This window comes from Phoca vitulina, unplaced genomic scaffold (genome assembly GCF_004348235.1).
Source record: "Phoca vitulina isolate PV1807 unplaced genomic scaffold, GSC_HSeal_1.0 scaffold1, whole genome shotgun sequence".
Lineage (NCBI taxonomy): Eukaryota > Metazoa > Chordata > Mammalia > Carnivora > Phocidae > Phoca > Phoca vitulina.
Window position 1 is genome coordinate 95,052,662 of NW_022589704.1, and position 27,163 is coordinate 95,079,824.

Sequence of the window (27,163 nt, forward strand, 5' to 3'; positions counted from 1 at the left end):
CCAGGGTCAATGTTTTTTCCACTGTGTAAAGAATTATTCAGAAGCGAAATGAAAGATGGATATTATCTACTTCAGCTTGCTCCACCTGCTCTGCAAATGAGAAGATCAAGACTTCTTCAAGACCCAGAACCTAATGGAAGAAATCAGTGGTAGCCCCTGATCTTGCACCAACCACTAGTATTTCTTTACATCTAACACTGTGAGTAATTCTCAGGTGACTTTCATTGGTAAAATGACTAACAATTTGAGTTCATTATTGAAACTTTCTTTCCTTGCTTTATGATCAAATACAATTTCCCATTGGGGAAAAAAAATAAATATTTAAAAAATAAAATTAAAAAGAAAATACAGTTTCCCATTGGGTTTGCCAGCAACTGTGAGTTCCCACTCATTTTGGAGCCTAAGGGATCATTTTGGATAGGTCAAGAAATAATGCATCAGAAAACAAAACAAGAACAAAAACCCTGAACAGGAGTCCCTCATACTATTGAATGCCTTCTTAATAAGTAGTGTTGCCACTTTAACTTCCAAATTATCTCTTTGGCAACATAAATTCACTTGGAAATGGTGTTTCGGAAAGAAACAAAATCGTTATTTTTTTTTTTTTTTCCAAGTATGATGTTTTTAAGAAGACTTAGAAGATCATTAAATTCCTAAAAGTACATCTAGAAAAGCATAATCAAGCTCAGAGGGGAAACAAGTTACCACATCAATATTTATACTGGGCCTTAAGAGGCACTGTTGCTTCTCCAAAGCAGAAAATAAGGGGGAACAATGGAGCCCAAGTAATAACTCTGGATCTACCATGGTTAAATTAAGGACATCACACAAAACAAGACCCGCTGAAATGAACTAGGCTTCTTACACAGATGAGGGGATTTCTGGTTCTATCACAGACAGTGAAGAAACAACCCAGGAACCTGGGACAGAGCAAGTCAGACAGCTGACTCCTAGAGACAGTTGCACAGATATACAACCCCAGGGGCAGAGTCTGCTCTGCTTTTCCTGCAGGGTTTTGGCTGTAAATATAACAGAACCGTAAGACACCTAAATGCTAGTTTGAATCAACCTGCCTCCTGCCATAATGGAAACAGCGTTCTTGCAGTAGCTCTAACTTCGCCCTTTTCCCCTCTTTCTTGCCTGCGAGCTGTACTGTCTTCTGTTAGGATGTAGCTCCTGCTCGCTGCTCCCCCCCTCCACCACAGGGTTTGTCTATGCTCTGAAGAATGGACTTTCTACAGAGACTGTTCAGTTAAGCAACATTTTAAAATATGGACATGAGATTCTACAAAGAGTCTAAAACTAGCAAAGACCTTTGGTAGAGTAGCCTTGGCACACCTGGGACCCAGAGTGACCCTTTCTGACATTCTTCAAAAAGCCGATGTTCCAAACTCACGGTAGCATCTCTGGTATAACTGGAGAGGAAAGACTGACCGGATGGGAAGGATAGGTTTCATTATGTAGAGGTGACTGGATTTTGATAGAATAGAATAGAGGTGAGCAAACTATGGCCGCTGGGCCAAATCTGGCCCAATACCTGTGTTATGGACTGAACTGTGCCCACCCCTCCCCCAAAATTTATATTTTGAAACCCTGACCCTAAATGTGACTCTAGTTGGAGGTGGGGACTTTAAGAATAATTAGGGTTAGACAGGTCTGAGGGGAAGGCTTCCAATGGGATTGGCCTCCTCATGGGAGAAGGAGAGATACCAGAACCCCTGTACGTACATGGGAAGGGCTCCATTAGGACACAGCTGCCTATAAGCCAAGAAAGTGTTCTTCCCAGAAACTAAATTTGCCAGCACCTTGATCTTAGCCTTCTAGCCTCCAAAACTGTGAGAAGATCTCTGTTGTGTAGGCCATGTAATCTGGGCTATTTTATTGTGACAGGCTAAATGGACTAATCTGGCCTATTTCTGTAAGGGAAATGTTATAGGAACACAGCCACACCCATATGTCATGTATTGTCTTTGGCATCCTCCATGATGAAATATCAGAACCAAGTAGTCGTGATGGAGACTATTTGGTCTCAAAGACCAAACCGTTTACTATCTAGCCTGTCACAGAAGAAGTAGGCCAACTCCTCTGTAGAAACTTACCATATACACTGTCAGTTGTGAACGGAAAAAGCCACCCCAGTGGAATAGGATAAGGCCAAAGGGAGGAAACCACCCTAATGGGCAGTGCTCAAACGAGCACTGGCCTGATCACCTCCAGGAGTCTTGGTCTTCTAAGAGGGTCATTTCACGCATGACCTAAATGGTTGACCATGAACTTTTCTACCATCAATACTTGAGGTCTTTGGAGGGCAGGCCCACGGGGGGAGCCTGTCCTCTAACGAGGCTGTTAGGACAGATCAGTCGCAACAGGGAGGTAGAAATGGACCAGATGTGGTCAAGGAGAAGTGTGGAAAGCAGTGAAGAAGAAACTGGCTCTGCTCTCCCTTCTCCATGGTTGTGGATTGTCCGGGGCTCACAGCCTCGGCTGTGCAGGGCGGAGCGGGAGTCGGGCTGTAAAGCTGAACGAAATCTTTGCTGGTAGTGAAAGCCTTCTCTCCCTGGATAAATGGTTTTGTGCATTTCGAGCCTATATGTGCCCACTCTGTGCCCAAAGTGGTGATTTGGAAGTTGAGACCACCTGTGTCAGAATCCTCTACACACTGACGCGTGAGAACCACTGCCTGAGCAGTTTTCACCTACTGGAGGTCTAGAACTGTTCCCCTCTGGACAATGGGTGCACGTTAACAACAGGCCCCTTAGTGAAAAGGGCAGGAAAGAACCTTGATGGAGAGTGTGGGCCAAAGCGGTGGCACCATACCAGGGATTCAGTGCATGAAAAGTCTTTGTGCCTGTGGGCCACCCGCAAGGTCAGCCTAGAGACTTCTGGGTCAGAATGCCAGCCTGGGAGCCATGTTGTAACGCTCAGCAATGTTGCATTGCAAAGCCTAGACCTCTTCTGGGCTGACGTCCAGCCAAGTTGTTCCAGGTGCCTTTTATTCTGACAGCTCAGTCTGTGGTGACCCAGCTGCGTTCGGGGCAGGCAGAAAGAGCTAGACTCATGCAAAGAGAAAACACCATCTTTCTTCTTCCCCCTGTGTAATCAGTAATTCAACCCTGTAAAGCAAGCCCGATGCCTGATGGAGTGCTTGCTGCAAAGAAGAAGACAGGGGCCATCCAGCATCCACACCAACTTCTAACACTTCTTTCTTTCTCCCTCCTGCCCCAGCTGCTGGCCTGCCTTTGGTTTTTCTTCATCTGAATGCAAACTGAGCATGTTGGCTAAAATGGGACCCATATACAGTCCAAGAGGAATGGAGACAGAATGGGAAAAGCTGTGGGGGTGAGGGGGGAGGAGCCAGTCATTTTAAATGTGGGAGCAGACCACTAATGACTCAAGTCACTGTCCCCTCTGAGTGCTGTACCATGGCGTGCGTAAATTCAGTAAGTGGCTACTTCTGTGAATTAAGGGTGTGAATTAGAAAATGCCCCACGGACAGATACTAACAGTAAAAATAATAGCAACAGCAAACACTTGGATAGCAGCTACTTTGTGCCAGGCGCTTTTTCCAAGTGCCCTAACCTGGAAGGATCATTTCTAGAATCTGTTAAACAGGGGAGACACATGATGATACTGAAATGTTTTCATATCATCTATTTGGATGCATTTCAGTCCCACTCTACATTTAATACCAGGGTGCAGGGCACAGATGATCAAATTCCTTTTTCCTTGTTTTCACATTTTATGTCTTCAGCATGACTCTCGAAAGCATAATTCCCTTCAAAATCTAATTTCACTAGTCCCAGGGAATAGGTACAATTCTACAGTGGACTGAATTCCCCTGGAAGTAACCTCAGTATTTTACCTGCCTTTCATTCCTCTGCATGCCTATCATTCACATCCTAAATAAGGCGGATTAATATGAATGGGTTCCTCCGGGAGAACAATTTGTGGTATTTTTAAAGCCAACATAGCCACCCATCTAAATCCAAGAGTCCCCCAAGAGGCCATTCCCCCCTCTAAAGACTTAAAGCGGATTAAAGTGTTAAACGCTGGGTGTCGCGATTAATTTGGTGATAGTGGGTGGTGTGTTCCACAAGAACGCTTGTTGTCCGCAGCAGAGAGCTGTGAGAAATGACTCCGCATCAGCAGCACAGGTCTCCGTGGCCCTGCAGGGCGGAAGGGCTGGGAGCTGGCCCACGCTGGGATTAGCCCAGCCTCGTGTGATGGACAGCACTTCATCTCCCCGCCGAGCCTGCCAGCCCTGGGTCTGAATCCCCATTACCAAGGCATTGCCTTTCACAGCCCTGCCTGTTGGAACCAAGGCCTGCAGCTTCACGTAACCTCTGTTACCCAGGCCCCAGCAGCCTAGGAATAAACTTTTGGTGGCTACTAGTCAGAAGCGCACCCACTCTCACGGGACCTCCGGGCCCCCCTTTAAATGACCCTTTCTCCTTCCGTGTCCTCCCTTCCCACTTTTCATTCCCTTATTCACTCATTCAGTATTTTTTGAGCCTTTCTGTGTCAGGCATTGCTCTAATTGCTGGAGCTGGAGTCTATTAATAAAGCTGTAGTGGTAAAAATATGTCAGGTATTGGAGGTGATTAAAGAAGTCAAGGAGGGAAGGGGCGTCCAACAGCTATTTGGGGAAGTCTCCAGAAGGTGTCTCGCCGCTGCTTAGACACTGCCTTCTCTGGCACTGGGTGGCTGCCGAGGGCTGTAGGGCAGCCACAAAGGTGGAGGGAAACCGCACCCTGCCCACCATGCTGCTGAAGCCACACACGGCTGTGGCCCCATTGGCCACACCTGCCTGAGGTTCCGGGGAAGCCCCAAGGCCCAGGAGGGCTGTCTGGTGGCTGCAGTGGTGTGGACCCTCGTCTGTCCCGCTGGTGCCACGTGCTCTCTTCCCACTGTACAACATTCAAACATCATAAATAAATCACGAGTGCTTCCTGACTGAGGCCCTTCCTAAAGGGACAACCACTGCTCAGTGGAGGCCCTCTGGACCTCTCTTTCCCATACATAAACTCACACACTCCGTTTTGTACACACACACCTACAAACACACCGCAAGAGCACATACTGTATTGCTTTGTGGCTTTTTTCTTACATAAAGGGTCTGTGTATAAAATTTGGAAATTCATTTCTCTACTTACTGAGAACCACATCAGTATATGGAGTGATTCAATCAGTATATTGAGCCAGATGAGTAGAGAGTTCTACATGTGCCTTTCTTTCCTTTTTTTTAAAGATTTTATTTGTCACAGAGGGAGAGCGGCAGGCAGAGGGAGAAGCAGGCTCCCCGCTAAGCAGGGAGCCCATGGGACTCGATCCCAGGACCCTGGGATCATGACCTGAGCCAAAGGCAGATGCTTAACGACTGAGCCACCCAGGTGTCCTGTGCACGTGCCTTTCAACTGCTGTTTAACATCCCATAGTATAAATGCCCCCTTTTCCTGTTCAGGGTGAGAAAGTGTGTTTTGTTTAGAAGGGTGGACGCTGAGAAGTGGAACTGTTGGGATTTGTACATTTCAAATTAGTATAGATCCTTCCACATAGTCGTTCTGCCAATTTCTACTCCGCCAGCAGCCACGGGAAGGCACATTCCAATTTGCTTGCAGCCTCTCCTCTCTTGGGCCCAGATCCAAGCTCCTGGAGACTGGGTTCAAGGGAAAATGGGAAGAAGGATAGACATGAGTACCCCTGCCCAGTGACCCTGAGATTTGGGTTTGGAGCCAGGTCTCCATGATGCTCTTCTTGAGGGTGTGTTTATTCTCAGGAGCCCTCTGGTGGACGCAGCCGGGAAGGGCTTTGAGCCAGACTCCGAAAGAGAAGGCATCTAATAAAATGAGTCTTTGGGGACATTGTTTATTTTAGAAGGTTAAAAAAAAAAAATGTGCTTCGTTTGCAATGTTCTGATTTCAAATGATAAAAACCAGCTCTACAAGGGCGCCTGGGTGGCTCAGTCGTTAAGCGTCTGCCTTCGGCTCAGGTCATGATCCCAGGGTCCTGGGATCGAGCCCCGCATCGGGCTCCCTGCTCAGTGGGAAGCCTGCTTCTCCCTCTCCCACTCCCCCTGCTTGTGTTCCCTCTCTCGCTGTGTCTCTCTCTGTCAAATAAATAAAATCTTTAAAAAATAAATAAATAAATAAATAAATAAATAAATAAATAAAAAAAACCCAGCTCTACAGGGTGTTTTTTCACCCCTATCCTGTGGCCACCCGGTACCCCTCCCCAGAGACAACCAGTATCGGTAAATGTGCTGCCAAAGCAAGCACCAGAGACCACCAGTATTGTCTCTTTCTTGTGTCTTCTTCCAGAAATCTGAGTATGTATGCAAAATGTATATATGTGTGTTTAATTTTTGCCATTTTTGCCCCCTGGTAAGCAATGTCACACGGTGCTTAACAGCAGAGATCTAAAGCCAGGCTTTCTGAGTTCTGATCCCAGCTCTACCTTCTAATGCCCTGCATGGCCCCCAAGCAAATTATTTAACCTCTCCTACCTCAGTTTCCCCATCTGCAAAATGAGGGTTATTGCTAGGGTTATAATAAAGATTAAATGACTTAGTATCTGTAGAACTCTTAAAACTCTTATCTGGAACATAGTAAGAACCATGGACTCATTTGTTAAATAGTTAAAAAAAAAAAAAAAAAAGGAACTGTGCTTATACTATGTTTCCTTTCTTGATAGTTGTATATATTGTGAAATGATCATCACAATGCCTGGTTAACATCCATCATCACACTGTTAGAAACAATGTTTTCCTTGTGATGAAGAATTTTAAGATCTACTCCCTTAGCAACTTTCAAATATGCAATATAGTATTATAGTCCCCATGCTGTACATTTCAGCCCCAGGACTTAATTAGTTTACAACTGGAAGTTTGTAGCTTTTGACTCTCTTCACTCATTCCACCCACCCCCACACCCCACCTCTGGCAACCACCAGTCTGTTCCCTGTATCTATGAGCTTGGTTTGGTGCTGTTTTAAAATTCCACATATAAGTAAGATCATATGGTATTTGTCTTTTTCTGACTTACTTCATTTAGCATAATTGCCTCAAGTTCTGTGTTGTTACAAATGGCAAGGTTTCATTCTTTTTATGGCGGATAGTATTCTAGTGTGTGTGTACCACATCTTCCTTATTCAATTATCAGTAGACACTTAGGTTGTTTTCCTGTCTTGTCTGTTGTAAATAGTGCTGCAGTAAACATGGAGATGCATGTATCTTTTCAAATTAATGCTTTCATTCTCTTTGGATAAATAACCAGAAGTGGAATTGCTGGGTTATATGGTAGTTCTATTTTTAATTTTTTGAGGAGCCTCCATACTGTTTTCCATAGTGGCTGCACCAGTTTGCATTCCCACTGATAGTGCACAAGGGTTCCCTTTTCTCCATATCCTCACCAACAATTGTTATCTCTTGTCTTTCTAGTAATAACCGTCCTAACAGGTAAGAGGGGATACCTCATTATGGTTTTGATTTGCATTTCCCTGATGATCAGTGATGTTGAACATCTTTTCATGTACCTGTTGGCCATCTGCATATCTTCTTTGGAAGACAATTCAGGTCATCTGCCCTTTTTTAATAGAACTGTTTTTGTTTTGGTTTTTTGCCTTCGAGTTATAGGAGTTCTTTATATGTTGTGGATATTAATCTCTTATCAGATATTTGATTTGCAAATATTTTCTCCCATTCTTTAGGTTGCCTTTTCATTTTGTTGATGGTTTCCCTTGCTGTCCAGAAGTTTCTAGCTTGATGTAGTCCCACTTGTCTGTTTTTGCATTTGCTCTGTTTGCTTTGGGAGTCAGATCTAAAAAAATCATTAACAAGATTGATGTCAAGGAGCTTACTGCCTATGTTTTCTTCTAGGAATTTTGTCGTTTGTTACATTCAAGTCTTTAATATATTTGAGTTAATATCTCTGGATGATGTAAAATAGTGGTCCAGTTTTATTCTTTTGCATGTGGCTATCCAGTTTTCCCAACACCATTTACTGAAGAGACTGTCCTTTCCCCATGGTAATTTTTGGTTCCTTTGTCAGAAATGAATTGACCATATACACATGGGTTTATTTCTGGGCTTTCTACTCTTTTCTGTTGATCTGTGTGTCTGTTTTTATGCCAATACCACACAGTTTTGATTCCTATACCTTTGTAATATAATTTGAATTTGGAAGTCTTTTGCTTCCAGCTTTGTTCTTTCTCAAGATTCTTTTGGTTTTTTCAGACTCTTGTGATTTCATACAGATTTTTGGTTGGTTGTTCTATCGCTGTGATCAATGCCACAAGAATTTTGATAGGGATTACATTGAATCTGTAGATTGCTTTAGGTAATATGGACATCAACTATATTTTCCTAATCTATGAGCATGAAATATCTGTCTATTCATTTGTTTCTTCACTTTCTTTCAATGTCTTAAAGTTTTCAGTGCACAGGTCTTCTACCTTTTTTGTTAAATTTATTCCTAGCTATTTTATTCTTTCTGATGCATTTGTAAATGGGATTGATTTCTTAATTTCTCTTTCTTCTAGTTTGTTATTAGTGTATAGAAGTGCAACGGATTTTTGTATATTGAGTTTGTATCCTGCAGCTTTTCTGAATTCATTTATTAGTGCTAACAGATTTTTGGTACAGTCTTTAGGGTTTGCTATATATAATACCATGTCATCTGCAAATAGTGACAGGTTTGTTTGTTTTTTTTTTTCCAATTTAGTGGCCTCTTATTTATTTTTCTTGCCTAATTACTCTGGCTAGGGTTTTCAATACTGTGTTAAACTTGATCTTAGCCAAAAGGCCAAGAAGCAGTTCAATACGGTGTTAAATAAAAATGGTGAGAGTGGGCATCTTTGTCTTTCCCTGATCTTAGAGGAAAAGCTTCCATCTTTCCACCACTGAGTATGATGTGAAATGCGAGATTGTCGTATATGGCTTTTGTTATGTTGAGGTATGTTCCCTCTATACCCACTTTGTTGAGAGTTTTTATCATAAATGTATATTGAATTTTGTCAAAAGATTTTTCTGCATCTATTAAGATGATCATATGATTTTTATCCTTCATTTTGTTCCTGTGGTGTATCACATTGACTGATGTGTGAATGTTAAACCATTTTGCATCCCTGGAGTAAATCCCACTTGATCATGGTGTATGATCCTTTTAATGTATTGAATTTGGTTTGCTAATATTTTGTTGAGGATTACTTTTTTATTATTGAGATGTAATTGACATTAACATTGTATGAGTCTCAGGTGTACAACGTGATTTGATATTTGTATATATTGCAAAATGATCACCACAGTAAGTCTAGTTGATATCCATCACCACACATAGTTACAATTTTTTCTTGTGATGAGAACTTTTAATATTTACTCTTTTATCATGTTTTATTGTTTCTTTTTTTTTAACAAAATATCTTGAAGCTTATTCCTCCTCCTTTTACAGCTGCATAGCATTCCATCGTGTGGAAGAGCCACTGGTGTTTACCAGTCCCCTGGTGATGGATAGTGTGATTGTCCATTTTTTGCTGCTGCAAACCACTCTGAGATTACTAACCTTGTATATGGTCATTTTGCATGTGTGTTTATATGTATGTAATTTAAAATCATAAAAGTGGAATTGCTGGGTCAAATTTCATAGTACTGATAGATACTGCAATATCGCCTTCATGGAGTTTATACCTATTTACTCTCTTAATTGACAATGTGGGAAAGGGAAACTGTTTCCCAAGACTAACAAATACAGTGCTGAATAACTTTTGATCCTTGCCCAAGTGATAAATAACAATGGTATCTCAATGCAGCTTTAATTTGTATTTCTTTTTATTGAACGAGAGTGAATCTCTCTTCATCACTTCAAAATTCATTTTATTCCCTTTTCTGTAAACTGTTGATTTGCTTTTCGTATTGTTCTAATTGTTTGTTATTTATTCCCTACTGATTTCTAGGACCATTTTACATATTAAGGAAATTTGCTCTTTCTGATTTGAGTTATAATTATTTCCCCAATATTTCACTTGTCTTTTTACTTAGTGATTTTATTAGATTTTTTTTTTCCAAAGCAAGAGTTTTATTTTCCCTGTTCTGTATTGATAGCACTCTTTTGAATATAAGCATTCTATTTATAGACAGAAATAAAAATAATAATGACAAAGAAACAACTTATATAGCTGTATATTTTAAGAGACAAAAGTAGTGTCTTATGGACTTTCCTAGAGCGTAAAATATGATCACTCTGAATGATGCTTTTTGTAAAATGGTGTAATGTTAAATGTCCTATAAGAATAAATTTTCCTGTAGTTTACCTCTGCTGCTATCAGTTTATCTTCCCATACCTTTGTTATACATTTATTGATGACGGAAACCTGTTATCTTTGCTATCATGGATTTCAGACTATTTTACTTCAGGGGCTTTGCTCACCGATGCTATTTTCTTTTTTAAATTTTTTTAATTTGCTTTTTATTTTTTTGTATTTTTATTTTTTTTAAGTTTTTATTTAAATTCCAGTTAGTTAACATACAGTGTAATATTAGTTTCAGGTGTACAATATAGTGATTTAACTCTTTCATACAACACCTGGTGCTCATCACAAGTGTACCCCTTAATCCCCATCACCTATTTAACCCATTCCCCCACCTACCTCCCCTCTGGTAACCACCAGTTTGTTCTCTGTAGTTAAAAGTCTGTTTCTTGGTTTGCCTTCGTCTCTTTTTTCCCCTTTGCTTATTTGTTTGGTTTCTTAAATTCCACATGTGTGAAATCATGTGGTATTTGTCTTTATCTGACTGACTTATTTCGCTTAGCATAATATTCTCTAGCTCCATCCACATGGTTGTAAGTGGCAAGATTTCATTCTTTTTTTATGGCTGAGTAATATTCTGTTGTGTATGTGTGTGTGTGTGTGTGTGTACATACACACCACATCTTTTTTTTATTCATTCATCAGTCAGTGGACACTTGGGTGTTTCCATAATTTAGCTATTGTTGATAATGCTGCTGTAAACATCAGGGTTCATGTATCCCTTTGAATCAGTATTTTTGTATCCTTTGTGTAAATACCTAGTAGTACAGTTGCTGGATCATCTTTTTAACTTTTTGAGGAACCTCCATACTGTTTTCCAGAGTGGCTGCACCAGTTTGCATTCCCACCAACAGTGTAAGAGGGTTCCCCTTTCTCTACATTCTTGCCAGCACCAGTTTCTTGTATTGTTAGTTTTAGCCATTTTGACAGATGGGAGGTGATATCTCATTGTAATTTTGATTTGTATTTCCTTGATGATCAGTGATGTTGAGCATCTTTTCTTGTGTCTGTTGGCCATCTGGATGTCTTCTTTGGAAAAATGCCTATTCATATCTCCTGCCCACTTTCTCATTGGATTATTTGTTTTTTGGGTGTTGAGTTTTATAAGTTCTTTTAAATACTAACCCTTTATCAGATATGTCATTTGCAAATATCTTCTCCCATTCTGTAGGTTGCCAGTTTGGTTGATTATTTCTTTCACTGTGCAAAAGCTTTTTTTTTTTAAGATTTTATTTATTTGAGAGAGAGAACATGAGTGGGGGGAGGGACAAGCAGACTCCCCGCTGAGTGGGGAGTCCAACACAGGGCTCGATCCTAGGACCCCGTGTTCATGACCTGAGCTGAAGTCAGATGCTTAACCAACTGAGCCACCCACGCACCCCACTGTGCAAAAGCTTTTGATTTTGATGAAGTCCCAATAGTTTATTTTTGCTTTTGTTTCCCTTGGCTCTAGAGACATATATAGAAAGAAGTTGTTATGGTAAATGTCAAAGAGGTTACTGCCTGTGTTTTACCCTAGGATTTTTATGTTTTACCCTCAGGACTCACATTTAGGTCTTTCATCCATTTTTAATTCATTTATCTGTACGATGTAAGAAAGTGGTCCAGTTCCTCTCTTTTGCATGTGGCTGTCCAGTTTTCCCAACACCATTTGTTAAAGAGACTGTCTTTTTCCCATTGGATGTTCCTTCCTGCTTTATCAAAGATTAATTGATCATATAGTTGTGGGTTCATTTCTGGGTTTTCTCTTCTGTTCCATTGATCTTTATGTCTATTTTTGTGCCAGTACCATATTGTTTTGATCACTACAGCTTTGTAATATAAGTTGAAGTCTGGAACTGTGATGCCTCTGGCTTTTCTTTTCTTTTTCAAGGTTGCTTTGGCTATCTGGGGTTTTTTTGTGGTTCCATTCAAATTTTAGGAGTGTGTTCTAACTCTGAATTTTTAAAAAATTTTTGTGTAGTCTAATTTATTAGTCTTCTCTTTAATGGCTTCTGAGTGTGCATCATAGAATAGCCTTCACTATTCTTAAATGATAAATCTTCCAGGTCCCACAGTGTTTTTTAGTACTTTTATGATTTTTTCAACATTTAAATCTTAGATCCACTTGGAATTTATCCAGATAAGCTGTGAGTGATGGAACTGGTAAATAGTTCTAAGCTGTGATCTGGCCCTCCACACTTAGCAACCTACCTATTTCCTTTCAGCCTGAGTCTTATTCTATGTGTGGCCCACCCCTTTCTTCTTCAGAATTTCTCCTGTGGTTTTCTTAACCAGTTCTCCCATCACATGCCACCCTGACTTCCTCATGTCTAAACTCAGGGGCATTTTCTTAAAACCCTATAGCAACCTGTGTGGTGTTCAGTCACGTACTCCTTGTAGGGAAATTCTCAGCATTCCCTATGACCACTTCCTGTTTGTCCCTGGCCCTCCTCCCCATTCCCATCCTCCCTGCTGTAGAGCCTAGAATGGAACTGGAAGCCTCTTTTTTCTCTGAGTCTCTGAGGTTTCACTTCTTTGCAGATTTTAAACCATCAGGTTTCTGTCCCAGTCTTAACCCTCAGCCCTATCGCCTAACTCTCAAAGGCAGTTTTACTGGACATTTCTACCACTTTGATTTCAAATAAGTAAAATGCCTTTCTGTTTTCTCAAAGTCCTTTTTAATCTTTACTTTGCCCATCCCCACTAGTATAACACCTACATTATTCCTCTACCTCCACCAACAGTTGAATATTAGAGCATTTTTTCTTTGTTCTTTTTGAATATCTCCAAAGCCAGGGCCATAACACCCTGACACCAGCTGGTTGCCCATCACTTACTTTTGATGTCTGTTAGGTCCAAGTGTCCTTTCATCTGGTTAGAAATCTTTTTAATCACCTCTAATCGTATCCACAGTATCTGTAGCTCTAGTCTCCAGGACTTAGACTCCCCCTTGGGAGGCTCACAGTGGTCTATGAGCAGGACAGCTGCCCTGAGCTTCATGGCTCATGCGGGGATCATTCTGGCACTCTCATTACTCCTGTACATCCAAATGGTGCCCTGGCCCAGAGTAGCCAGCCAATCAATTGACACATCTCTCTAGCATCAGACCCGTTCTCTACCCACCCACCCTCCCCCCCACTTAGTACAGTGAATACCCTTTTTTTAGGGGTTGAGTTTACAACTTTTCCCTTCATAGAGTCTTTTTTGTGATGTCTATTCATGAGACACTTTTTTTTTTTTTTAAGATTTTATTTATTTAATTGACAGACAGCGAGAGAGGGAACACAAGCAGGGGGAATGGGAGAGGGAGAAGCAGGCTTCCCGCCAAGCAGGGAGCCTGATGCGGGGCTCGATCCCATGACCCTGGGATCATGACCTGAGCCGAAGGCAGTCGCTTAACCAACTGAGCCACCCAGGCGCCCCGAGCCACTTTCTTAAGGGCTTGCACCTGACCACAGATCTGCACAAACCCCCTCCTTACATACACATACACTTCCCTTACAAAGATAAATTGTTTCTGACTAAAGATGTGAGGGTATCAGCAAAAGTGCAGATTGTGGTTCTGTTGGCACATCTCTTTGTAACTTCAGGCATTATTTTTTTTCAGGGTTTTTAAAAATTAAAGTTGCTTTTTAAATTTTATTTTTTATTAAGGTATAATTTACATATAACATTAGTTTCAGGTGGACAACATAAAGATTCGGTATTTGTCTATTATGAAATGATCACCACAGTAGTAAGTCTAGTTAACATGTGTCACCATAATAGTTATGGAATTTTTCTTCTTGTGATGAGAACTTTGAAGATGCAGTCTCTCAGCAACTATCAAATAGACAAATACAGTATTATTAACTAGTTGTCATGCTGTACATTATATCCCCTTGACTTATTTATTTTGTAACTGGAAGTTTAAACCTTTGGACTCCCTTCACCCATTTTATCCACCTACCACATCCCATCTCTGGCAACCATTAATCTGTTCCCTATATCTCTGACTTTGGTTTTCTTTTGTTTTTGTTTTTAGATTCCACATATAAGTAAGATCATATGGTATTTATCTTTCTCTGTCTGACTTCTTTCACTTGAAGGTCATCCATGTTGTCACAAATGGCAAGACTTTGTTTTTTTTTTTATGGCTGAATAATACTCTATTGTATACATGTCACATTTTCTTTATCCACTCATTTGATTGATGGACAGGGTGTTTCCATATCTTAATTATTGTAAATAACCCTGTAATTAACATAGGGACACATATATTTATTCAAAATAGTGTTTTTGTTTTCTTCAGAAAAATACCTAAAAGTAGAATTGCTGAATCATGTGGTACTTCTGTTTTTAATTTTTTGAGGAAACTCCATACTACTTTCTGTAATGGCTGCACCTGTACACTCCTGCCAACAATGCACAAGGGTTCTCTTTCCCCAAATTTTCACAGACACTTGTTATTTCTCATTAGTAATAACCAACCTAACAGGTATGAGGTGATATTTTATTATGGTTTGATTTGCATTTCCCTAATGATCAGTGATTTTTTGTTTAAAGATTTTATTTTTGGGGCGCCTAAGTGGCTCAGATGGTTAAGCGTCTGCCTTCAGCTCAGGTCATGATCCCAGGGTCCTGGGATCGAGCCCCGCATCGGGCTCCCTGCTCAGTGGGGAGCCTGCTTCTCCCTCTGCCTCTGCCTCTCTCTCTCTCTCTCTGATTCTCATGAATAAATAAATAAAACATTTAAAAAAAAACAAAGATTTTATTTTTTATTTGAGAGAGAGACAGAGAGATTACAAGCAGGGGGGAGTGGCAGAGGCAGAGGGACAAGCAGACTCCCCTCTGAGCAGGGAGCCTCTCATGGGGCTCCATCCCAGGACCTAAGATCATGACCTGAGCCGAAGTCAGATGCTCAACCAACTGAGCCACCCAGGCGCCCCGATGACCAGTGATTTTGAACATCTTTTCATGGCCATCATAAATCTTTGGAAAAATGTCCATTCTGATCCTTTGTGTATTTTTTAGTTGGAACATTTGTTTTTTGCTATTGAGTTGTCTGAGTTCTTTATATATTTTGGATAGTAATCCCTTATCAGATAGATGATTTACAAAAATTTTTCCCCATTCAGTAGGTTGCCTTTTCATTTTCCTGATAGTTTCCTTTGTTGTGCAGAAGCTTTTCAATTTGATGTACTTACACTTATTCATTTGTTCTATTGTAGCCTTTGCTTTTAGTGACAAATACAAAAAATCATGAAGACCAGTGTCAAGTTGCTTATCGCTCATGTTTTCTTCTAGGGGCTTTATGATTTCAGATCTTACATTCAAGTCTTTAATCCATTTTGAATTATTGTTTGTCTTTGGTGTTAGATACTGATCCAGTTTTCCCAACACCCATACTGAAGAGACTGTTTTTTCCCCATTGTATATTTTTGGCTCTTTTTTGGCCTGTAATTATTCATAGTAGTCTCTTATGATCCTTTGTGTTTCTCTGGTATCAGTTATAATGTCTCGTCTTCCATTTATTATTTATTTGAATCCTCTCATTTTTCTTCGTCCTTCTAGCTACAAGTTTGCCAATTTTATCTTTTCAAAGAACCAACTCCTAGTTTGGTTATTCTTTTCTTTTGTTTTTCTGCTATTTCATTTATTTCTGCTTTAATCTTTATTATTTCCTTCCTTCTGCTAACTTTGAACTCTGTTCTTTTTCTAGTTTCTTGAGGTGTAAAGTTAGGTTGTTTGAGACTTTTCTTATCTCTTGAGGTAGGCATTTATCACTATGAACTTCCTTCTTAGAATTGCTTTAGCTGCGGGGCGCCTGGGTGGCTCAGTCGTTAAGCGTCTGCCTTCGGCTCAGGTCATGATCCCAGGGTCCTGGGATCAAGCCCCGCATCGGGCTCTCTGCTCGGTGGGAAGCCTGCTTCTCCCTCTCCCACTCCCCCTGCTTGTGTTCCCTCTCTTGCTGTCTCTCTCTCTGTCAAATAAATAAATAACACCTTTAAAAAAAAAAAAAAAAAAAAGAATTGCTTTAGCTGCATTCCATAAGTTTTGTTATGATGTGTTTCATTTGTCTTAAGGTATTTTTTAACTTGTCTTGATTTCTTTGTTGACCCATTGGTGGTTTAGTAGCTTGTTGTTTAGTCTCCACATATTTGTGAATGTTCCAGTTTTCTTCTTCTAAATGATCTCTCATTTCATACCACTGTGGTCTGAAAAGATGCTTGATATATTTTCACTCTTCTCAAATTTGTTAAGACTTGTTTCGTGTCTAAACATATGATCTATCCTGAAGAATGTTCCATGTGCTCTTGAGAAGAATGTATATTCTGTTGCTTTCCCCTCCTCACATTATTACAATATTTCTGATGACATTCTCTGTGCTGTACTTTTTCATTTCTGTGACTTACTGTATAACTGGAAGTCTGTAACTCTTAAGTCTCTTCATCTGTTTTGCCTAACTCCCACCCACTGCTCCTCTAGCAGCCACAAGTTTGTTCTCTGTATTTAAGCGTGTGTTTGGTTTCATTTTGTTTTTGTTTTTTAGAGGGAGAGAGAGCAAGTGTGCGAGTGGGGGGGTGGAGAGGCAGAGGGAGAGGGAGAATCTTAAGCAGGCTCCATGCCCAACATAGAGCCCAATTCAGGGCTTGATCTCATGACCCTGAGATAATGACCTGAACCAAAACCGAGAGTCAGACACTTAACCGACTGAGCCACCCAGGTGCCCCTGTTTTGTTTTTTAGATTTCACAATATAAGTGAGATCATTTAGTATATTTCATTTAGCATAATACTCTCTAGGTCCATCCATGTTGTCAAAATTACAAGATTTCATTCTTTTTTAATCGCTGAGTAATATTCCATTGTACATAGCACATATGGACACTTGGGTTCCTTCCATACCTTAGCTATTGTAAATAATGCTGCAATAAACATAAGGTTGCATATACCTTTTTAACTTAGTGTTTTGTTTTATTTGGGTAAATATCCAGTAGTGGAATTACTGGATTATATGGTATTTCTATTTTTAATTTTTTGAGGAAACTCCATACTGTGTTGTGTAAGTTCTTTATATATTTTGAATACTAACCTCTTATCAGATATATCATTTGCAAATATCTTTTCCTATTCAGTGGGCTGCCTGTTGTTTTATTGATGTTTTTCTTCGCTGTGCAAAAGCTTTTTGAGTTTTGGTATAGTCCCAATAGTTTATTTTTGCTTTTGTTTTCCTTGCCTGAGGAGATATAACCATATGTATGTTGCTAAGACTAATGTCCAAGACTACTGCCTATATTTTCTTTGAGGAGTTTTATGGTTTCACATCTCATATTTAGGTCTTTAATGCATTTTGAGTTTATTTTTGTGTATGGTATAAGGAAGTGGTACAGTTTTATTCTTTTCCACTTGTCCGGTTTTCCCAACACCATTTATTGAAAAGACTGTCATTTCCTCATTGAATGTTCTTTCCCCCTTTGTCATGGATTAATTGACCATATAAGGGTGGGTTTATTTTTGGGCTCACTATCCTTTTTGTTATTGTTGTTGTTGTTTTGACAGAGAGAAAGACAGCGAGAGAGGGAGCACAAGCAGGGGGAGTGGGAGAGGGAGAAGCAGGCTTCCCGCTGAGCAGGGAGCCCGATGCGGGGCTCAATCCCAGGACCCTGGGATCATGACCTGAGCCAAAGGCAGATGCTTAACGACTGAGCCGCCCAGGCACCCATCACTATCCTATTCTTTTCATCTATGCATCTATTTTTGTGCCAGTACCATACCATTTTGATTACTGTAGCTTTGTAGTATAACTTAAAATCTGGGATTGTGATACCTCCAGTTTTGTTCTTCTTTCTGAAGATTGCTTTTGCTGTTCAAGAGCTTTTGTGGTTCCATACAAATGTTAGGATTATTTGTTCTAATTCTATGAAAAAATGCTGTTGGTATTTTGATGGGGACAGCATTGAATCTGTAGATTGCTTTGGGTAGAATGGACATTTTAACAATATTCTTCCAATCCATGATCATGGAATATCTTTCAATTTGTTTGTATCATCAGTTTCTTTCATCAATGCCTTAGAGTTTTCAGAGTATAGGCCTTTCACCTCCTTCATTAAATTTATTCCTAGGAATTTTATATTTTTGTGCAGTTGTAAATGGGATTTTCTTAGTTTCTCTCTCTGTTACTTTGTTTTTAATGTGCAGAAATGCAACATATTTCTGTATATTAAATTTGAACCCTGCAACTTTATGGAATTCATTTATTCTGATAGCTCCGTGGTGGAACCTTAAGGCTTTCTATATGAGGTGTCATGTATTCTGCAAATAGCTACAGTTTTACTTCTTATCAATTCAGATGCCTTTTCTTTCTTGATTGCTGCCACAATTAATTAAACATGATTAAACATGTTTAAACATGTTTAATGTTTAATCATATGTGAGAGTGGACATCCTTGTTATGTTCCTGATCTTAGAAGAAAAGCTTTTTTTCATGATGGAGGATGATGTTAGGTGTGGGTTTTTCATATATGGCTTTTATTATGTTGAGGTATGTTCTCTCTAAACTCACTTTGTTGAGAGTTTTTTTAATCATGAACATTGTTGCATTTTGTCAACTGCTTTTTCTGATATCTATTGAGATAGTCATATGGTTTTTATCCTTCCTCTTGTTAATGTGATGTATCATATTGATTTGTGAATACCGAACCAACCTTGCATTTCGGGAATAAATCCCATTTGATTGTGGTGAAGCACTTAACCTATTGTTGAGTTTGCCTTATTAATGTTTGTTTATCTATGTTCATCAGGGATATTGGCTTTGTAGTTGTTTTTATTGTTGTTGCTGTTTTGTTTTTTGGTAGTTTTTGTCTGGTTTTGGTCTCATGGGTAATGTTGGCTTCCAAGAATGAATTTGTGAGTTTTTTTTTTTTGTTTTTCCCCTCTTCTATTTTTTTGAATAGTTTAAGAAGAATAGATATTAATTCTTTTTTAAATGTTTGGTGGAATTTACCTGTGAAGCCATCTGGTCCTGAACTTTTATTTATTTGGAGTTTTTTGATTACTGATTCAATTTTGTTACTAGTATCTTGTCTGTTCAAATTTTCTATTTCTTCCTGATTCAGTTTTGGAAGATTGTATGTTTCTAGGAATTTATCTAGGTTGTTTAATTTGTTGCATATAATTTTTTATAGTATTTTCTTACAATTCTTTGTATTTCTCTGACGGCATTTTTTCTTCATTCCTGATTTTGAGTGCTCTTTTTCTCTTGATGAATCTGACCAAACGTTTATCAATTTGGTTTATCTATTCAGAGAATCAGCTCTTGGTTTTATTGATCTTTTCTACATTTTTTGTCTCTATTCCATTTATTTCTGCCCTGATCTTTAGTACTTCCTTTCTTCTAACTGGGCTTTGTTCTTCTCTTTCTAGTTCCTTTAGGTATAAGGTTAGATTAAGATTTTTCTTGTTTCTTGAGATATCCCTATATGAATGTAAACTTCCCTCTTAGAACTGCTTTTGTTGTGTCTCAAAAATTTTAGACCATTGTGTTGTTTTCATTTATCTCCATGTATTTTTTTATTTCCTCTTTGATTTGTTAATCCATTGGTTATTTAGTAGCATGTTATTTAGCCTCCATGTGGTTTTGTTTTTTTTTTTTTTTTTTCCATTTTTTTTTTCCCTGGTAGTTGATTCCTAGTTTCGTACTGTTGTGGTTGGAAAAGATACTTATTATTTCAGTGTTCTTAAATTTCTTGAGACCTGCTTTGTGGTCTAATATGTGATCTGTCTTGGAGAATGTTCTATGTGCACTTGAAAAGAATGTGTATTCTGCTGTTTGTGGATGGAGTGTTCTGTATATACCAGTTAGGTCCATCTGGCTTAATGTGTCACTGAAAGCTACTATTTCCTTGTTGATTTTCTCTCTAGAAGATCCATTGATTTGAGTGGGATGTTAAAATCCCCTAGTCTTACAGCATTACTGTCATTTTCTCCCTTTATGTCTATTAATATTTGCTTTATGTATTTAGGTGCTCCTATGATGGATGTATATTTACAATTGTTATATCTTCTTGTTCAGTTAAGTTTTTATCATTATATAATGCCCTTCTTTTTCTCGTACTCTACTCTTTGTTTTAAAATCTATTTTGTTTGATATAAATATTGCTACTCTGGCTCCGCCCCCCCAACTTCCATTTGCATGGAATATCTTTTTCCATCCCTTCACTTTCCATCTGTATGTGTCTTTAGGTCTGAAGTTAGTCTTCTGTAGGCAGTATATAGATGGGTCTTAGTTTTTTACCCAGTCACCCTTCTTTTGATGATAGCATTTAATCCATTTACATTTAAAGTAATTATTGATAGGTATGTATTTATTGCCATTTTAATTGTTTTCCAGTTGTTTTTTGTAGTTCTTCTCTGTTTCTTTCTTCTCTACTCTCTTGTTCAATAGTTTTCTTTAGTTTTATGCTTGGCTTTATTTTTTTTTTTTTTATCTTTTATAGGTTTTTGATTTGTGGTTACCATTGCGTTCATATGTAACATCCTACATGCACAGCAGTCTATATTAAGTTGATGTTCGCCTAAGTTCAAACACATTGTAAAGGCCCTACATTTTTACTCCTTTGACATTTTACATATATGATGTTATATTTTACATATTTTTATCTTGTATATCCTTTGACTAGTTTTTGTAGATATAATTGATTTTACTACTTTTGTGTTTTAATCTCTATGCTGACTTTGTGATTAATCTAGTACCTTTTACTATATGTTTGCTTTTACTTGTGTATTTTTTTTTTCCTTTCATAATTTTCTTCTATTTATGTTTTGTATACACTTAAAGGATTCCCTTTAACATTTCTTGCTAGGCCAGTTTAGTGCTGATGAACACTTTTAACTTTTGTTTGGGAAACTCTATTTGTCCTTCTACTTTGAAGGATAGCTTTGCTGGATAGAGTATTCTTGGTTCTAAGTTTGTTTTTTTTTTTGTTTTTTCCTTTCAGCACTTTGAATACATCATGAAACTCCCTTGTGTCCCACAATGTTTCTGCTGAAAAATCAGTTGATAGCCTTGTTAGGGTTTCCCTTGCATATAACTTTTCTTTTCTCTTGCTGCTTTTAAGATTCTCTTTTTGTCACCACTTTTTGCCATTTTAATTACTACATATCTTGGTGTGCACCTTTGATTCATCATCTTAGGGGCCCTTTGTGCCTCCTAGATCTGGTTGTCTGTTTTCTTCCCCAGAGTAGGCAAGTTTTCAGTTATTATTCCTTCAAATACGTTTTCTGCACCTTCTCTCTTCTCCTGGGATCCCTATAATGCAAATTTTATTATGCTTCATGATGTTAGAGTTTCTTAACCTATTCTCATTTTTCATTCCTTCTTCCTTTTTGCTGTTTAGCTTGGTGCTTTCCATTACCCTTTCTTCCAGGTTGCTGATACATTCTTCGGCATCCTCTAACCTGCTGTGATTCCTTCTAGTGTATTTTTCATTTCAGTTTTATTTTTTTTTAGCTCTGACTGGTTCTTTTTATATCTTTCATCTCTTGTTGAAGTTCTCACCGAGTTCATCCATGCTCTCCAGCATATCTCAGTTTCACTTTATTGTGATTCTGTCTTGTTCTTTCATTTAGGACATATTCTTCTGTCTCATCTTCTCTAGTCTCTGTGTTTGTTTCTGTTTATTAGGTAGGTCAATTACATCTCTTGGTCTTGAAAGCAGTGGCCTTGTATAGAAGAGGTCCTGTGATGCTCTATAGTGCATCAACAGAACCAGGTCCTCTTGTTGTGGCTGAGCCACATTTGCTCTGGGCATGGTGGGTTGTAGTTGGCTTCAGCCCAGCTGGCTGCAGTAAGCCACTTCAGCTGCTATGGGCACACTGGGCAGGGTTTGCTCCACCTGCTGTTGAGAAACCCAGCTACAGCCACTATGAGCTTGCTGGTGGATGGGGGGTCAGCACTCAGCCTAGCTGTCTGCAATTAGCCTCTGCCCTACCCTACCTGTACCAAAGAGCAGGGCTTGCTTCCTATGCATCCAGCTAAGACTCCTAGATGCAAGAACTTCAGGCACACTGGTATGTAGGCTTATCTCCTCCCCTTTTCAGGGCAGGAGTCCTTTTGATACTAGCAAAGTAGATGGAGAGTGTCAGAACTGGCTTCTGCAAGTGATGGCTGTCTACGCTGGGGGAGAACAAGAAAAATGGTGCCCAGCAATACTTTTGTTCCCAGAGAACTCTCTGAAAGATCCCTGCCCCTCCAGCACAAGTTCTAAGATTAGTCAATAAATCTCCTTTATGTGCACCCCAGGTGCTTTGTACATTGCTGTTTTTATGCTATGTCTCAGGCCAATTTATTCAGCATGCTGTCTCTTTAAGGGTGGGGACTTTGCCTGTTGCCTTCTGGCTCTCCCAGAATTTAGCCCAGCTGATTTTCAAAGCCAGACATTGTGGGAATGGTCTTCTTAGTGGAGATCCTCAGGGCTAGGGTTACCCAGTGTGGGGTCTGATCCCTTCACTCCTCTGTACTTGTGATTTCTCTCCCACTTGTAGTTATTTTCTCTAGGGGTTCACTTCTCAACTGAATCTCTGTCCCTCCTATCCTCATCCATGTGGCCTTTTCTCCGTGATGAGTTATGGAATATCTGTTCTGTCAATTTTCAAGTCATTTTCAGTTAGTTGCATAGATATAGTTATTGCCTGGGTATGGCTGTGGAACGAGATGAGCCCAGGGTCCTCCTACTGTGCCATCTTCTCTATCTGCCCTGTTGCTTTTTCATGGGCTTAACATATACAGAACATTCCATCTAGTTCAGTGTTCTTTAAGATCGAGGTTTCCTTGTTGATTTTCTGTCTTGATGATCTGTTAATGTAAAAGGGATATTAAGGTCCCCAAGTATTGCACTGCTATTTCTCCCTTAGGTCTATCAATATTTGTTTTATATATTTAGGTGCTTCTATGTTAGTACATAAATATTTACAAATGTTCTATCCTCTTGCTGGATTGACGCCTTTATGTAATGCCGTACTTTGTCTCTTATTACAGTCTTTGTTTTAAAGGCTATGTTGTCCAAGTATAGCTCTCCCAGCTTTCTTTTGGTTTCCATTTGCATGGAATATCTGCAATTAGTCTTTTTATAAGCAGTGTATAGATGGGTCTTGTTTTGTTGGTGGTGGTGGTATTTAATCCAGCCACACTACATCTTTTGACTGGAGAATTTAATATTTGTATTTAAAATAATTGTTTAGAGTTATGTACTTACTGCTATTTTGTTAATTGTTTTCTGGCTGTTTGGTAGTTTCTCTGTTCCTTCTTTGGCTTTCTTCCTTTGTCACTTGATGACCTTGTTTAGTGGTATGTTTAGATTCCTTTCTCTTCTCTTGTGTATCTATTTATAGTTTTTGCTATGTTGTTACCTTAAGGCTTACATATAACAACTTATGTCTACAATAGTCTATTGTAAGTTAATATGCTTAAATGCATTCAGAAGCTCTACATATTTATTTTGTCCCCATTTTGTTTTTCTTGTCACATTTGGTTTTTTTAATCTGGTGTAACCCTTAACTAATTATAGTAGTTATTTTTACTAGCTTTATAAGTAATTAATCCACTACCTTTCCTATATATTTATCTTTACCAGTGAGATTTATAGCTTACATGTGTTTTGCCACTAATTAACATCCTTTCTTTTCAGCCTCTCCTTTTGTTTAAATTGACATTTTAATTATGTCTTTGTGTGTGTCTCTTTGGGGTCACTTTATTTGGAACTCTCTGGGCTTCCTGGATATTGTTTTCCTTCCCCAGGTTAGGGAAGTTTTTGGACATTATTTTTTCAAGGAAGTTTTCTGTCCCTGTCTTGTCCTTCTGGGTCTCCTATAAATGAGAATGTTAGCCAATAAATGTGGTCTCGTAAGTCCCTTAAACTACTTACAGTTTACATTTTTCTTTTTGCTGCTCTGATAGAGTGAGTTTCTCTGCCCTGTCTTTGGGTTCGCTGATGCTTTCTTCTGCTTCTTCTAGTCTATTGTTGAACTCCTCTGCTGTTATTTTCAGTTCGGTTACTGCATTCTTCAGCTCTGTGACTACTTGATATTTATATTTTCTCTTTGTTGATGTTCTCACCGTGTTTATCCATTCTTCTCCCAGTTTGGTGAGCATCTTTATGACCATTACTTTTAACTCTGTGCGGTTAATTACTTATGTCTGGTTCTGTAAGATTCTTTCTGAAGCTTTATCTTGGTCTTTCATTTGGAACATATTCCACTGTTTTGTTTGCTTCACTCTTCTCTGTGTTTCTACAAGCAGCCTGTTTTCATTTTAATAGTTCCCACTAGTTGAGGATGTGCCAAGACAGGTCAGTGTCCCCAGAGAGAGGATCTCAGCACCTAGATTCAGGCTGAGTGGAAGCCAGACCTGGAGGCACCAGCTTTAAAGAATGGACATCTGTATAGTCCTGTGGAACCACAAGCATAAGCTCCATCTGCCACCAGAACAGGTGATCTGGAAGTGTCCCCTGGGCAGCAGTCACAAAAATCAGGGCTCCCTTTGTGCATTAATTATCTAACCTCCCTCATCACCACTCCTTAGCCCTTCAGAGTTAGGCTTAAAAATAAATCCTCAGCCATGTCACTAAGTAAAAATGCAAACTGTAGAACAGCATCTAGGATGTTATACCATTAACAAATCTATGTGTGTACACACACACACTATTTTTCCATGGGCACATATGTAAATGTATAGAAACAGGCCTGGAAGGAGGCCTTCCAAACTGGTAAGAAAGCTAACCTTTATGGGGGGGACCTAGTCAGGTGACATTTTCACCTTATTTCACTGTTTTTTTACAGTGAAAAATATATTAAGTATTCTTAATTTTTAAGGAAGAAAGTTGATTGAAGTTAAACTAGCAAATGACAGTAAAAGTTCCTAAAACGGAAATGGATAGAAAATGTAGGGACTATGAGAAATCTATAAATGGGCAATGCCTGGCAGCAGGTTTCTTACAAATCAAACAGTGCCTCACACACACACACCGTGTCTGTGGACCTTATCTTACCCAAGCAGCTACTGTCTACGGTGTTAAAAGACTGTTAGAAAATCCATCCTTTCAAATGTGTAGTTATGGAACAAAAATGGCTTAAAATCGTTATGTTTTAAAGTATTTCTTTACCTCCCACTTGGAAGTTTTAGGTTGCTCAATTCTTTACTATTTCTCCATAACCCAATTCATAAGGGGGAGGAAGGTGCAAACCAAAGCACTGCCTGCAAACACACACCTCTGCAGGGAGTCAGAGTACGCTATGTTAGAGCCCTCAGCGGTGCAGGGTAGCACACAAGCTAAAGCCATTCACGTCCAGCTTTAGAGGACATATTTCTCTCCACTGCCCCCCCTCCCCCCACACACAAATATTTTTTTACAGTTTACTGGTGGGCTGCTTGGTTATATATAAGGATTTGACAGAATGGAGCCAGAATTTAAGTTCAAATCCCAGCTCCTCTATTTCCCAGGAGTGTGACCTCGGGTAAGTTCTTAAACTTCTCTTGCTCTTCATGCTCCCTATCTGTGAAATGGGGACCTCCCTTGTAGGGTTGAACTAGTACACTACAGCCCTCTGTAGAGTGCCTGGCCTACAGGTAAGCACTTAAATGAAGATAGCTATTATTTGAATTGAATAAGGTTCCAGCTCTAAGAACTTAAATGATTATTCAAGATAATCTTCTTTGATGATGTGCTACACAGTATGTTAATAAATGGAGGCTGTGTGCTGCTAAGTAGGCAGATGGCCATATATTCTGAGGGCAAAGCTTGTTTCCTGAAATAAGCTGGGTACACTGTCAACATCAGGCCACCCCCTCACTAAGATGTAGGGAACCTTGAAACCTCAGAAAAATCAGGGTCCCTTCAGTAGGGATCTTATTCTCATGGGCATTAGTTCTTTAGGGAATTCTAGGATTTGATACACCCATAGGTGAGAGCCATCATATAGTATCATTCTCCGTGGCATGAGAGAGCTACAGCAATAAAAAAGTAAAAAGTTCTGTGTAAATTTTTTTAAAGTGAACTTTGATTTTAATAGCTCTTTGCAACAACTTGTGAGAAATAATGGAGCTATATGGGGAAGAAGTCCTCTTCCTTATATATTTTGGCAGAGGAGGGGTGGGTGCTCACTGAAACAACCCAAAGTACCTTCCTGCCCCCCCCCCCCCAAGTACCTGGGCTGTGGGAGGAGTAAGGATGAGCTATCCTTTAGCCAACAGCAGCTAACCCAAGTCCATGGGTTTGTGTTGCAGGCATCATGTACCGCAAGTCGTGTGCATCATCGGCAGCCTGCCTCATCGCCTCGGCCGGGTACCAATCCTTCTGCTCCCCTGGGAAACTGAACTCAGTGTGCATCAGCTGCTGTAACACCCCTCTTTGCAATGGGCCCCGGCCCAAGAAACGGAGCAGTTCTGCCTTGGCCCTTCGGCCTGGGCTCCGCACCACCATCCTGCTCCTCCAGTTAGCCCTCCTCTTGGCTCACTGCTGAAGTTGAAGGAGATGATGCTCACCCTTCCTGCATTGTTCTTCCAGCCCTTCACTCCCTCTGCTCCCCAAGCTTCTCCTGGGTGTCCTTTTATTCTGGGTGGGGAGGGGAGTGTGTCCTCTTTCTTTCAGTTCCTTTGCCAATGCAAGAGCTCAGTGTAAAACATTTTTTGTAAGCTCTGAATAAATTCAGTCTGAATTTTCAGTGTGTACTTGAAGGGGTGAGCAAAAGTCTCTCTCCCCAGAGTCAAGGTCCGGCTGGCAGAATCCACCCTTAGAAGGTGCATAGGTGGGCATCCATTTTTTTCCAAGGCCCCTAGTTTCCATGCCTGTCCCTCATAGGGGCAGTTTGGCACTGCTGAGTCAGGATATGTTGTTTTGTGGGGGGGG

General features: G+C 39.7%; 1 protein-coding gene across 1 annotated transcript in view; it reads left to right on the forward strand.

The window, feature by feature from the left end:
• Positions 1–27,142, forward strand: part of LYPD1 (LY6/PLAUR domain containing 1) — a 44,254-nt gene extending 17,112 nt beyond the window's left edge. The window contains exon 3 of the mRNA XM_032411801.1: positions 26,542–27,142. Within this exon, the coding sequence (XP_032267692.1) occupies positions 26,542–26,777 (236 nt within the window). The 3' untranslated portion in view covers positions 26,778–27,142. The remainder of the gene's footprint in view (positions 1–26,541) is intronic.
• Positions 27,143–27,163: the final 21 nt, after the last annotated feature.